We start from the raw sequence: 13,810 nt of genomic DNA on the forward strand, positions 1-13,810 counted from the left end.
CTCAGCAGAAGAGGTGCAAGACTTTGCGGAAGAAGTTCCTGAACTCCGCGTTGAAAACGGTGTAAATGATGGGGTTGAGAGCGCTGTTGACATAACCCAGCCAAGTGACAGTGCTGGTGACTTGAGTGGGAATGGTGCAGGACTTGCAGAGCGCCCTGGTAATGTGAACCACAAAAAAAGGTGTCCAGCAGAAGAGGAAAGCACCTGCCAGAAGGACATTAAAGAGAGAAAGTGATGTGAATGTTAAAAAAGGGTTTAATTTAACAAACGAGACTGGAGACAGCTCAGAGTGCTTAGGGGAAAAGCAGCAGACGTGCTGACATGTAGATCTGGGCTTATGCCCTGGCAAAAAATTTAGGATGTCTTTCTTGTCCTAAACATTGATGAAAAGTCTAAGTTATGTATCGTTTTGGATTCATATTTAGGATATCAGGAGTCACAGGTTTACCTTGAAGAAAAGGCTGGATTATAAACACGGTACGTATGTTCTTTCCCAAGGGTGGTGGTGTTGGCACTACTCTGGCCCAAAGGGATGCTGAGATTTTCGCTGGATAAACGTCCTCTCACGAGAGATGGGTACGGCAGGTCTTAAGCCACAACCAGGCTGTTCCATAGGAACCAGGGGAGGGTGGGTGTTAAAACGAGCCCACGCGTGATGGAGAGGGAGCAGGACCAAAGCCACGGCACTGGGGACGTGGAGCAAGAGGGAGGTGGCTTTCATCCCACCCTCGCCTCCTCCAGCAGGGATGAAGCATGGGTCTCAGCGTGCCACCTCTCATCGTGCCCGAGCCTGGGCAATTTGGCTCCTGGCAGGAGAGTCGGCAAAGCGCGTGCTCCCTTCGCCGGATTCAGACCAATCCTGCCAGACCGGACCCAGCACGCTGCCCACCCTTCCCCAGCCACCACCGGCTGCTACTCACCGACGACGACAGGCAGCACCCGCATGGCCTTCCGCTCCCGGCCGTTGATCTTGGCCCGCTTCCGACCGTGTCCTGGGTGTGGGTACTTGAGGTGTGGGTAGGAGACAGTCTGGATCCCATTGTTCATCACATAGTCCCCAGGGTGCTCCGAGCGAGTGTAAGGGTTGCACTCCTCCGGCTCCAGTCCGGTCTGCTCTCTCTCAATGAAGGTTGAGGGGTGATACAGCTTCCTGTTGGCCCCGTAGATGCTGCCCCTCAGCTTGGCTTTCCTGGCTTCTTCCCAACGCTTGAGTCCTTGGAACATGGCGCAGTAGAGCACCAGCATGACGGGGCAAGGGATGAAGAAGGAGCAGATGGAGGAGTACACGATGTAGTTGTCATCCTCCAGCTGACACAAGCTGGGGTCCCGGTTTGGGACGTTGTTGAGGCCAAATATGACTGGGGATGCTACAGCAAAGGCGAATATCCAGGTGGTGGATATAAGGATCAACTGCCGCAGGTCGATTTGTCGCCGGTTGTAGTTCAGTGGGATTGAAACGGCGATAAACCTGCCAATACAGGTCCCAGGTGAGTCAGTCCTACTATGGTGGTGTCACCACTGGTAACATCACAGAATCCCAGAGCGGTTTGGGTGGGAAGGGACCTCCCAGCCCACCCAGTGCCACCCCTGCCATGGGCAGGGACACCCTCCACTAGCCCAGGTTGCCCAAAGCCCCATCCAGCCTGGCCTTGAACACTGCCAGGGAGCCAGGGGCAGCCACAGCTTCTCTGGGCACCCTGTGCCAGGGCCTCAGCACCCTCACAGGGAAGGATTTCTGCCTCCCATCCCATCTCCATCTCCCCTCCTGCAGCTTCAGGCCATTCCCCTTGGCCTGTCACTCCCTGCCCTTGTCACCAGCCCCTCTCCAGCTTTCCTGGAGCCCCTGCAGGGACTGGAAGGGGCTCTAAGGTCTCCCCAGAGCCTTCTCTTCTCCAGGCTGAACAAGCCCACCTCTCTCAGCCTGTCTCCACAGCAGAGGGGCTCCAGCCCTCGCATCATCTCTGTGGCCTCCTCTGGACCCGATCCAACAGCTCCATGTCCTTCTTGTGCAGGGGACCCCAGAGCTGGACTCCAGGTGGGGTGTCAGAAGTGAGTGGTCCCATAGTCACTTGCTACTATCCTTCCCCCTGTTAATTTCCTCACGTAGCCAAGCCTGGGCTACAAGCAGTCTCCCCCTCAGAAGAGCACCCAAGGGGACAGCTCTGGCCTCCTCACACAACTGTGCTTCCAGCTTGGCCACCACAAGGGTCCCGATGGGACACAACGCTGGTGATGGGGGAGGACGGGAGGGCAGAACACCGTCCTTATGGGAGAACAGGACCCGGCCTCCCTGCGTGGGACCCTTGCGAGGGCAGGTATGGCAGCACCTTGATGCCAGGACACAGCGCTCCTTCCTCTGGCACGAGGAGGAGGAGGAGGAGGAGGAAGGCACTTACCGATCCACGCTGATAGCACAGAGGTTGAAGATGGAAGCCGTGCACAGCATCACGTCCATGGTCATCAGGGCATCGCACAGCACCGTGCTGAGGGACCACACACCTCCCTGGAACTGAAAAGATCCCCCTGGTCAGCAGATGCCAGGTCCCGCTGCCTTTAAAATGACACGAAACAGCTCCGCGCCTGGGCGCCTCAGCCACTCACGTTTTCCCCCAAACACGCGGCCTGCCGTCGAGCAGTCCTGCCCGTGAAGTAGCTCACAGCTTGCCTGGGGCTTCGGGTTCTGGCCTGGCTGGAGAATCGAGCCCCCAGCCCCTCAGCGCTGCCAAGCGGGTCGTGCAGGGCGGAATAACGGGCGCAGGGCTGCCTCGGGGTAGTGCAGAGGCTCAGAACCCCCAAACGCAAACTCACCACCCCAAAAATCTCCCCAGAAAGGCAGGGTGGGCACAGCATCGCTAGCTGCCAGTCACCGAGGAAGCAGGGAGAAGCTCTTCCACAAGTGCCGGAGCACAAAGCCCCTCTTCCATTTTTCACGTCCAAGGTCCCGTTTGCAGAGGACGTGAACGGTTTCGGCGCGTTACGCGCGTGGTTCGTTCTGTCACGCTAAGCACAAGGCCAGCCTCGCGAGTCCGCGTTCGGGTTAGTCAGATAGACTCTCTTGTTCGCTCGCTCTCCAACTGCAGGGCACAGCAGACGCGCTGCCGGCGTGAGGACGTGACCAGACGCGCGTCATTGCGCCGTATTACTTCAAAGCGTTGACTCCGCTATACAAAAGGTACCTGTTAAAAATCTACGCGACTGTATCCCAACTAATACTTGGGGAAAAAAAAAAACCCAACAAAGCCAGAAAACGCCCAAGGGTTTGCGGTTGATCAATAGCTGTTTGTGGAAGAGGAACGTCTGCTCAGCAGCGTGCTGTGAACCCGGCTGGTGGGAAATGGGAATGGCAGGAAAAGCTCGAAGAGCACAGCAGTAAGTCAGGCTTCGTTAAACCCTCCAGCACATGGCACCAACCACGCGTCCAGACCCTCTTGCATCCAAAGCTGATGCACTGAGCGTCAGCTTCCTCTCCTCGCACCAGCGCAGCTGCCTCTGGGACGAGACCACGAACAGAATTTTTATAAAAATTCTCATTTTAGTACCACAAGAGAGGGTGCCTTTTTGTTTTTCCCTGACAGCCAAAGAGGGGCTGAAAGCCCCGCTCAGCTCAAGCTCAGCCCCTCCAGCCTCGTTTAGCAGCTGAGAGGAAGAAAAGCTCCCTCGTTCCTGCGCACCAGACGCGTGCGAAGCTCCGTCACCCCAGCCCCCGGCGCGTGGTCTGCCAGCACCGACTCCAAATTAAATTCTTGTAAAACCCGCTCGTTTCCAGGCACACCAAACCGAGCCTCTCGGGTAGCTGAAACAGGAGCTAAAGGCGCTTTCAGATCTAACGCCGTCCTCCCATCACGACCGGCACGTCCACTCCCAGCGCGGTGGAGCACCTTAGAGCAGGGGCTGGGAGTCAGGGGGCTGCCAGAGGTTACTTACACCTCCGCTACGGGCACCCCCGACGCTGATTTACAGCCGGGTCCCTTCTCAGCCAGCGGCATCGCCCGCGCCTGACGACGGCAAGAAGGGCAGCGACGGCTTCGGCTAGCGCGGCCGCCGCAAACTGCTCCCAGTTGTAAACCCAGCCGATTGTTGTAACGTTAAAGCACTTTTTAGGCGGATGCAGAAAACATGTCAGCTCGAGCCCGGTCCCGGTCCCTGCCGACGTGCCGTTATTGCCATGAGCTTGGGCAGCGCAGACGCCCGTCAACACGCTCGCACAGGTAAACCAGGATGGCTCAATGGGCTGTTCCTAATATAATGATAATATAATAATATTTATAACAAACATTTATTCATAGTGTGCATATATAGGGGCCTTGAAATGGTTTTCTGTAATATATATTATATATCAATGCAATATATAACATTTTGTACTATATATATAATTTATCCGTATATTTCCATATACGTAACGTATGTATGTTTGTAAGTTAGATTTACAGTTATTATATTTATTATTAAAAATTAGATTGTATAGAAATAAATATGAATATAAAATGCCCCTGGGACTTGGCAAAATATCAAACACTATATACACTCTTACTATTATAAAAATATATATAATAAATATTACTAGAACCTATATATTGCTACATGTAATATATATAATTTACTATACATTTTTACCTATATATAATGTGCTATATAAAAATTATTTTTTATATATATTATTTTTATTAAAGTCCCAGGGACTTTATTTTACATACATGTAATATATTTTTATCCCTATAATTTATCAATGTGTTCATATGACGTGTTATACAGTGAATTAATATATAACAATATAATACAGAATATACATATATGTTGGCACAGGGCTGCAAAGCTGAGGAGCACGACCCCCGCCACCGCGTTCCCAGGTTAGCTCCGGAATAAGCACTTTGGTACCAGAAAAATAGCGACCGTCTGGGGGGGGGGGCAGTTGTGACGAAATGAGAGTGGGGAGCCCAAGGAAAAAAAAATAAAAAAAAATTCAGCATCTCAGGAGAGGGAGTGAAATGCCTGGCACCGGGGACGGCGGTGCCAAGGGTGGGGAGAGGAGTTCAACCCCTGCGCCAGGGCAAAGTGAGGAGCGACGCGACGAAGCCAAGAAGAGAAATAATTAGCCCGTCGCTGTGTTTGGTTCTCAACCAGGAGCGGTAGGGAAAAGGGCTTTCGTTTGGTCTGAGACACCCCCAAGACGGGCACCCAGAGCAGCAGCGCCGCTCACCGAGGCACACACCCGGGGTACGGCACGGGACGCCTGCGTTCCCGCTCCTGCTCCACAGCTGCTCTCCGGTTTCTCTCCGAAGTAAACCTATAGTAGTCATCAGCCAGTGCTCATATAGTCTTAACTGCGCCGGCCTTGTGCACGGTTTGGGAAGCGGGTATGGATTAGTTCACGTATAGATGTTAAACAATAGGTTCTGGGTTTGTCCATCCCAGCGCCGCAAATGGAGCTGCGGGGAGAAACGCTCTCCACGTCACGCTGGGCAGGAGCAGAAACCCCTGCCAGGACCAGGGGCCGGGCAGCTCTGCAAGGATTAATATCGGACGGTAATGATGTCACGCCCGGGATTATGATTAGTGGAGCTGTAAAGCCAAAGCAGACTCTGAAGAAACTGTTTGGCTATTTTTATATAGCCATCTCCTTGAGAGGTAGCCCGAACCCTCCAGGGCAGGGCTGGATCCGGAGCCAAAGGCTTCGCTCAGCCTTTTCCCTCGCACAGACCAGCCACCCCAAACTCAATTTGGGAGCCGAATCAACCCTCAAATTTTTGCCAAGCTCACCGGGATCCGGACAAGTTCAGTTCAGATTATGAGAGAGAAAATTTGATTTTGGGCTATGGTTTTCAAAACCTGTTTGTGATTCCGGGGAACTAATTGATTGTGAAAAGGACGAGAGCTCTCAGGCTGCAGCCGCCTCTGCCGTGAGATTCCAGCTGGGCACTCAGAAAATGCTACAAACTCTTCCCTTTCCCCACCAGCCCCCAAGACTTGACTTTGGGGAAAGCGCTGGGTGAGGACAACATGCCATCACACCACGTTTCTCACCCGCCCACCTTAGCAAAATGTGCCAAGAACTTCTCTGATGGGAGAGTGACTTTGGATTAGAGGCATAGCTGGCTTGGCTGGCTCCTGTGATTAAGTGGTACCTAATTACAAGAGGCTGCAGAAGATTAGCCCATCAAGGTACACGGTATAAAGCTTGAGGGATCATAAACAGCTCAAGCTGCCTTTAAGAAGTGCTCCAGGGCAGCTCCCCTTCCATCGACGGTTTTTGCATTCTCTGCTTTTTCAGCACGAGGCCCCTTGTTTTTCTCCGGCGAGGGATGCTCGGTAGTGCTGGTGCTGAGAAGACGCAGCAGAACAGCCGGGCAAGCTGCCTCCCGTAACAAAGCAAAGCTGCCGGAATAACCCCGCGAGCCGCCGTACCTGCTACAGCTTTTCGCAGGCTGGCGGCGTGCTCTGCACCGCTCTGGTAAGAAATTAGGCTGAGCCTCAAAGGGGTTAATGCGGTTCCCTTAGAACCGCCACACGCGAAACCTCCAGGCATCGCTTCGTGGGAGAAGATGGAAAACTGTCCGAGTGTGGCAGGGAGCGTCACGCTCTGCCCCTCGCTCTGCGCTTCGTGGCAGCCAAGGAAGGTTTAGGGAAGGTGATAACGATCGCCCCTCCGGACGCAAGGCAAACTCCTTCCAAAGAGGCGTTCCAGGTGCAGACTGGCTGCTGGTTCGCCTGCCCGAGCTTGGCGACGCCGGTGAATTCACCTGCAGCCACTGCGGTCTCTCAGAAGACACCAACATCTCACTACAAACTGCGTTTAGGTTCTGGATCATCCACCGCACGCAGAGGAGGAACGGATCCAGCTGCTTCTGGCACAGAATACAAACAGCTTATGGAAAAGATTTTACAGGATGGTGGGAGACAGACTTGACTTCTCCAACACGTCGCAGGCTGCCCTCCTAGCTCAGGTCATTCTGATGTCCCTATTCCTAAGCACTGATGATGATGTAAGAAAAAAAAAAATCTGCCTTCTTGCAAACAAGCCTGATGCCAGCAGAGCTCTTACGCTGCCACTGCCCCTGAGGGCGTGAGCCAGGACAGGACCAAAGGTTTTAGTTTTATTTCCCGTGATAACCGCTCTTGCCTCAGGCCTGCCGCTTGCTTCTGCACGGCACCGCGTGTCAGACGCGTACCCGCCTCTCTCTCTCGCCAGCCCTGCAAACGGGCGCGTTAAGAAGCAGAGCGCACAAAGCGATCGTTTGGCCTTTGGTGGTGATGGCACCTGAAGTAAGGTACCAGGCGGCGGCAGCCTGGGTGGCGAATTAGGAGATGCCCAGCTGAATTTCCGAACAAGCGAGCGCCTGCCCTCAGCGAGGCCACGGCTCAAGCGCGGAGAGACTGACAGTGCAAATCCCCAGAGGCCAGGCCTGCCGAGAAGGCTGGGACACCAATCGAAGAGTAATAATCCTCGCAAGTGGGCGAAGCCCAGCATCGGAGCCAAAGAACTGTCCAAGTGCCCAGAAGCAGCTGACTCGGCCGTTCTTCGTGAGCCGTGACTGCTGCGTCCCCCAGAAGACACAACAGGGGAGAGCAAGGAGAGGGAGTGGGACCCCAGGCAAAGGTGGCCTCGTGTCTGCTCTGAGGACCTTTCTTGGCTTAAATCACTGAGGTCAGGGCTCTTCAGAGGTGAGGGGCAAGTCTGGTCATCCACCTGAAACGCTATGAGGGCCCAAAATTCAAAGGCACCGTCCTGCACTGAGAAATAAACCCCGTAGCGTCAGCGCCGGTGGATAACCGCTGGCCTGCGTCACCTCCCCAGTGTGCTGCGTGGCTCGGTCACCAGCCGGGCCTAGAAGAACATCTATTTCTACTAAAGCCGTAAGATTCCAGGAAAGACCCATCTGAAATACTGCTGCAAAAAAGGATGGCGTGCATTGACAGAAAAGGCGGAGGGCAGAGCTCGCGTCTCTGAGCTGAAGAGCTGCATCGCAGGCAGACGACACGCTGCAACCACGAGCTGTTTCTGTACCGATGGTGCACCGACAGCCTGGAAGTTTGATGGGGAACAGCAGCGTCCCCACCAGGAAAACACCTCGTGCAATTAGCACTGGCTGCTCTACGGCTCCGAGGATCTGCGAGGCAGCGCCGGCTGGAGAGACCCCCTTCCCCGACCCGCGGGAGCCGGGCGAACGTGCAGATCTGCTAAAACTGTTTCCTCTTTTTCATAATCGATTACACAGATCTTAGGGGCAAAGATGTTTACATAACCGTGCCGCCTGACGCGGCTCCGGCCAGCGCCTTCCTGGATCAGACCCGTCTCGCGGCTCTGGCACTCGGCGCGGATTAAGGAGAGCTGACGCGAGGGCGGTGTGCGGAGCGAGGCAGGTAGGAGGTACGCTCCGCAGCAGAGCCCGCGCGTGGAAGCCGTGCAGCCCGCTGCCTGCCCTAATTGCTGGGAATGCCTGCGGTTAACGAGGACTAAATAAGCCGCTGCTGGGCTCCTGCCGCTGTCGGTCTTTGGGCAGGGGAAGCAGTCAAACACAACGGCAAGCCTGTGCAGCCGCGCGGCTCCCTCCCTGCAGGTTTCTGGTGGGTGAAGCCCCTCAGAGCCCGACGATATTCCGCAGTACCTCCACGGCTCCTCGTAGCTCTGCTTTCTCAGGTGTCCTCACCGCCTCGGGAGCAACAGCCCTCATTTCAGTGCTGTCAATGCTCCAGGCACACTCTGGTCTCCCCTCACACAGAAGCAGGGCTTTGCTCCTGGGGAGTTATTGTGGACCCCCGGGAATGCCCCAGGCCACCTCCTTTCCTTCCCCCTGGCTTCCCATCATCCTTGCCTTACCGGCGCCGGATTGCTAGGAGAGCAGAACTTCACACTCCCACCAGACAAAGCCGCCGCAGAGGAGCGGTCTACCTTCCCCATGGATTTTTACCTCTCCCCGTCACCCTGCTAAGAGGTGAGATTCCAGAGCAAGCTGGAAGGTAAGTGCCTTCTGCGTGTCCGGGCAGCCTGCTGCGTGGTAAGTAACAACCGGCAAACACCGGAACGCGTCTTTGTTCCGTGTTCAAACGAGGTCAGTGGAGAGTCTGGACACATCTGCGTCCCCAGGCTGCGATTCGGCGTACGACTGCCTGTGAACACGCTGATCCTTGCACGTTGGCTCAGTCAGCCCGGGTAGCCGCTAACAAGACAAACAGCACTAATCCACCTCCATCCAAACCAGCGCTCCAAAGAGAATGGGGCATGATCGGGGTACAGAAGTTCACCTGGTTTTCTTTAAAGATGGTGTTTTTCTGCAAAAGAGAAACTGGCTGTAAACACCGCCGGGTCAGGAATTCACTTCACGTCCACAGTCTCGGGAGCTGGTCACTTTGGAAACAAGATGCTTTAAGCCAGTGGAAAGCTGACGTTTCTTCCCTTCCCATCCATCGGATGCTTCTCGGTTACATCAGGTTGTGGAGGATCGGAACTGACAAATGACAGCAACATTTGGATTTATGGAAGACCAGCTTCGTCACATCAGTTTTAACACCCCAAGCGTTAACTTGAGCTGCTAAGGTAGGACAGGACAAATTAATGAGGAAAGAAATACAGCCTGAAGAACCCCCAGCAATGCACGATGAACACGAGAGAGAGAGATTTAGGACAGGGCAGGACTCAGGAGAAAACGTCCATCTCGCACAGAGAAGGCTGGGCTGCGGGGAGAAGAGGTCTACGGGCTTTCCTGCTCACCACACGGCTCCACTTCCATGGGAGATGCCGACTTCCTACACCACTGGCCTATTTCCAAAGTTCGTTCTCTCCGCCAAGGGCTGGCCATGTTTATATGCGTTGAGGGAGCCCAGTGCAACAGGACGGCAACTGGCCAGGAGTAGTAGCCACCATCTCCTGCTCACCATCTGAAAGCCATTGCCCCTTCGTGGTGCCTCTCCCAGAAGCTGGACGAGTGAGGACAGGACTGGAGGAGGTTTGCATTAGACGGCCCCATTTCCCTGCCCTTCTGCCAAGCTCCAGTTCCAGTCAAGACTGCAGCGACTGTGAAATGGTACAGAGAAGCCAACGGTTGTGACCGCACACCAACGTCCCCTCTGTCCAGCACCAGCTTGCAGCAATCCTCCAACCTGCAGGTCCAAACACGGGCCATCCCGAGGGACCTGACACACGCTTTGGCTTCCTACGGCCGAGACCTCTGAATCCTCACCGTGGACTAAGAGTTTAGCGGTGACAAAAAGTTATGCCGGCTCTTTCAGGCGTACAAAAGGAGAGTATGCGTCAACAAATGCTGTTAATGCATCTTTAAGCTTTCTTAACAACCAGAAATAACGGTCAAGATCAAGGCCTCTCCCACTGCGCCCGTGTTTCTGTGAACAGCAGCGGAGGATAATCCAGCCACCTCCCACAGGAAGCAATCCCGTTGCCACTGAAGCTTGCGGGAGATCTCTTGTTTTGTGGGGATGTCAGACGTCACCTCAAAAATTTCAATCCCTCCAGCTGTCTTCTAAAGCCCTGACTGGGAGGGATGTTTCCAAAAACCTAACACAACAAGCCATCCCACTGGAAAAATGACCACACTTCTCCTGCTGAATTGAGGAAGCCGTCAGAGTTTATTGTTCTGGTCCTGCTAAAGCAGCAGCAAAAAAAGACCCTCTGAGCTGGTTTTCAAGTTTTCCAAGAAGCCCTCAAAGACCACCCTTACTCTGTCAGGAGCTGTACTAAAGTTAAAAAAAAAAACCTCAACCGAACAAAAAAACCCCAGAGCAAGAATAAAGGTGGAACTGAACAGTCAGGACTGTCCATGCCGTATGTTCAGTGGCTAAATGCAATGGTGCAAGTTGAAATGGTACAAGTTGAAATCCAGCTCGTTTTAAACAGCAGCAACCGCTGTACTCTGCACCCCCCGGCCGAGCGGCGGATTCTGATCTACAGCTTTCACTTTTGCCTTAAGGAAAAGAAAAAAAAGAAGAAAAAGACCGCCGAGCAGGAGGAGCGCAGATCCTGGTGCGTGCTCTTCCTACAGCGTCTCTTGCGTCTCTGAGAGCCTGCCCGTTGCAGGAGCTGCAGAAGTTGAGGGGAAAGACAATTCTGCAATACACCACCCTCGTTCCCTGTTGTTTAACATCCTGGGTGCAGAGCCATGGAAGAATTACACCACAGAACTGATGTTTCTGAACAGCTATGTAAGCGAACACACAAAGTACCATCGTTGCTAAGGCGCAGGCTGGACAGCCCAGGTTTTTAAAGCTCATACAGGGCTGAACACCCATTGCCTGAGCATCCAGGATCTGTGGGCTGTCTGTGGTACCCAAGGATGCCTGTGGTACCCAAGGAAAGCCCCGCAATGCTCGTGCCCAACTGGAAGCATTTTCAGAGGTATGTTAACTAGCATTTTACATATGCCAGCAAAACTCAAGCCTCCAGGCTAAAAGAAACCACGCTGGTGCACGTGTCTGCCCACAGAATTGGGAACTGGAGGCATGGAGACACAACAGAAAGAGTGAGGGAAGAAAAAAAAAAAAAAGGTAATTCCAAATAGCAAAAAGTAGCTGAGAAGAATGATGGAGACAGAGGCTTTCTAACCACCAAAACTGGGTTAACGAGGGAAAAGCAAAGCCACCAAAACCAAAGAGCATGGAGGTGCTCCTGTCAGTGCAATGGGAAGGGAGAAGGGAATCTAATGCTCCTGTTCTTCAGAGGTTCTTCTTATGGGTCCCCAGCTGAACCTGTCCCTCCAGAATACCTCTGTCTCCACCGAGGTCACAATGTCCTGCAAAATCCCAGCACCAGGTAGAGAGGCTAAAAGCATCCTAAGCTCTAATCCGCAGCCTTCCTCGCTTAAGAAAGTATACACCCACCCCAGCCAGGCGCTGAGCGGCAGCCCTGGCACGGGGGAGAAGGGGAGATGCTAAGGCTCTTGCCTTAGCCTTCAAGGACGGGAACACCAGTGGGTCTCAGTGCCGGGGACAGCCCCTTTCACGCCCCAAGGAAGCACTTAAGCCACCACCTTACAAACCACGTGCTATCCAAAAACACGAGGTTCGGCTGACACCCCCCAGTCCCCAGAGTCCAGCTTGCTGGGGGTGTTCACTGCGCGCAAGGCTGCGTCCCGGCGCTCTCCACATCTGGAAGGAAGAGGAGGACTCTTTCTCCCACACCAGCAGCTACCACAAGGGCAGGTGCAGAAAACCCGTTACTTCGGTCTGCGGGCGCTTTCCTCCACTTGAGCGGGGAAAGAGCCGCGGGCTGGTACTAAGGGCAGGCTCTAGCGAGCCTCCTCGCCCCAGTCCCACAACTCCCCCCCAGGCATCGTCGATCCCCTGGCAGTACATTTCTCTCCCTTTTACAGAGAGAGAGATGCAAAACCACTCAGGAGCCTCAGGAGCTCCTGGTTTTGTTTTCCCTCAGCTGTCACAGCCTCGGAAGTGAACGCGTCCCAGGGCGGCTCTCGGTGGCCATCGTCGCATCATCAGGCCTGTGCGAACCAGAGCAGTCCTGCCAGGAGGATCCCTGAGCGAGCTGGCCAAAGTCACCCTGATGTAGGGCGACCAAATCCCATCTGGCTCCCTAAAAAGACGCTTTCCCCTACTCAACGTGACATGGCAACCCGTTTCCTGGTAAAGATCTCCCTTATCACCCAAACCTCCTCGCCTTACGTCAGACAGAGCACAGACAGGAGCTCCCCGTCCCTTCCAAACCGTCTGCCGATGGCGACCTGGGAAGCGCGCACCGCAAGGGCTCCGCAGAGCTGCGGGCCAGGCCCGGGGCAGACCCCCCCGGTGCAAATACCGGTGATTTCACAGCTCGGCGATCGTCCGGAGGACGGGGGGAGCCCACGAACCTGCCCCGAGCCCCCCGCCGCTGCCGTGGCTCGCTGTCCCGCGGCGGTTTTGTGCTGCCACGGGAGACTCGGGGAGCGGGGGGGGGGGGGGAAGAGCCGCGGCGGTGTGACAGCGGCACAAGGGTCCCTGCAGCGGGGCGGGGGCCCGGAGCAGGAGGGCAGGGGCTGCCCGAGGGGCTGGGCGGCGGCGGCGCTGCCGGACCGGGGGGCGGGCAACGAGCGGCGCTCGGTCTCTTGCGGATCCCACCCGCAGCCCCGTACCGTGCAGGATCCCACCAAGGGCACAACCCCCGGTCCCAGCCTCACCTCGGAGTAGACGTAGAGGGGCAGGACGAGGAGAGCGAGCAGGAGGTCGGCGACGGCGAGGCTGACGATGAAGTAGTTGGTGGTGGTCTTCAGCGCCCGCTCCGTGCAGACGCTCAGGCAGACCAGCCCGTTGCCTCCCACGATGAGCAGGATGAGGACGATGCCCAGCACCAGGGCGGCGACGTTGTGGCCTCCCGCCGGCGGCGGCCCGGTACCGTTGCAGGACGCGGCCCCGGTGCTGCCGTTCCCCATGGCGCCGCGGCGCTGCCCCGGCAGCCCGGAGCATGGGAGCTCCCTCGCCGCGGGCGCCCGGCTCAGCTCCCGCCGCCGCCGGCCGTGGCCCAGCCCCGGGCAGCAGCGGACCGGCCGGCCCCAAACTTTCCGCGGAGCGGGGAGGAGCCTCCGCCCGGCTCCGGCCCCCGCGGCTCCAACTGGGTCACCAAGCGGCTTAGGGGGCGGCGGGGAGAGGGCGGGGGGAGGCTCCCGGTGTCCCGTCCCCGTTACCCCCCTCCGCCGAGCCCCCCGGGGGAGCTGCCGCTGCCGGAGACCCCCAGCCGGCCCGTCGTGGTGGTACCCGGAGCCCCGGAGATGCCCCCCCCCGCCCCCCGGGGATGCTCTTCGTGGGTCCGACCCCTGCCTGTCTTCCCCTGGCCGAGGAGAGTGCTGTCAGTCCGGGCCTTTACCGGGAGGGGGGG

At 55.9% G+C, this 13,810-nt stretch overlaps 1 protein-coding gene across 1 annotated transcript; it reads right to left on the reverse strand.

Moving 5' to 3' along the window:
• Position 1: 1 nt before the first annotated feature.
• Positions 2 to 13,532, reverse strand: DRD4 (dopamine receptor D4). The gene is made up of 4 exons (XM_075755624.1): positions 13,116 to 13,532; positions 2,397 to 2,509; positions 921 to 1,468; positions 2 to 204 (listed from the first exon to the last, which is right to left on the reverse strand). Exons 1-4 carry the CDS (start codon positions 13,365 to 13,367, stop codon positions 2 to 4), a joined length of 1,116 nt encoding a protein of 371 aa, XP_075611739.1. The 5' UTR covers positions 13,368 to 13,532.
• Between the last annotated feature and the right edge of the window lie 278 nt (positions 13,533 to 13,810).

Source organism: Balearica regulorum, chromosome 5 (genome assembly GCF_011004875.1).
Source record: "Balearica regulorum gibbericeps isolate bBalReg1 chromosome 5, bBalReg1.pri, whole genome shotgun sequence".
Taxonomy (NCBI): Eukaryota; Metazoa; Chordata; class Aves; order Gruiformes; family Gruidae; genus Balearica; species Balearica regulorum.

Bases quoted from the DNA above. Each gene is read 5' to 3' on its own strand.
- DRD4 (XM_075755624.1), bottom strand. From the start codon at position 13,367: ATGGGGAACGGCAGCACCGGGGCCGCGTCCTGCAACGGTACCGGGCCG. The intron at 2,510-13,115 runs GTGAGGCTGGGA...GGATCTTTTCAG, and splicing joins CCCTCTACGTCTACTCCGAG to TTCCAGGGAGGTGTGTGGTC. The intron at 1,469-2,396 runs GTAAGTGCCTTC...CTGTATTGGCAG, and splicing joins TGTGCTATCAGCGTGGATCG to GTTTATCGCCGTTTCAATCC.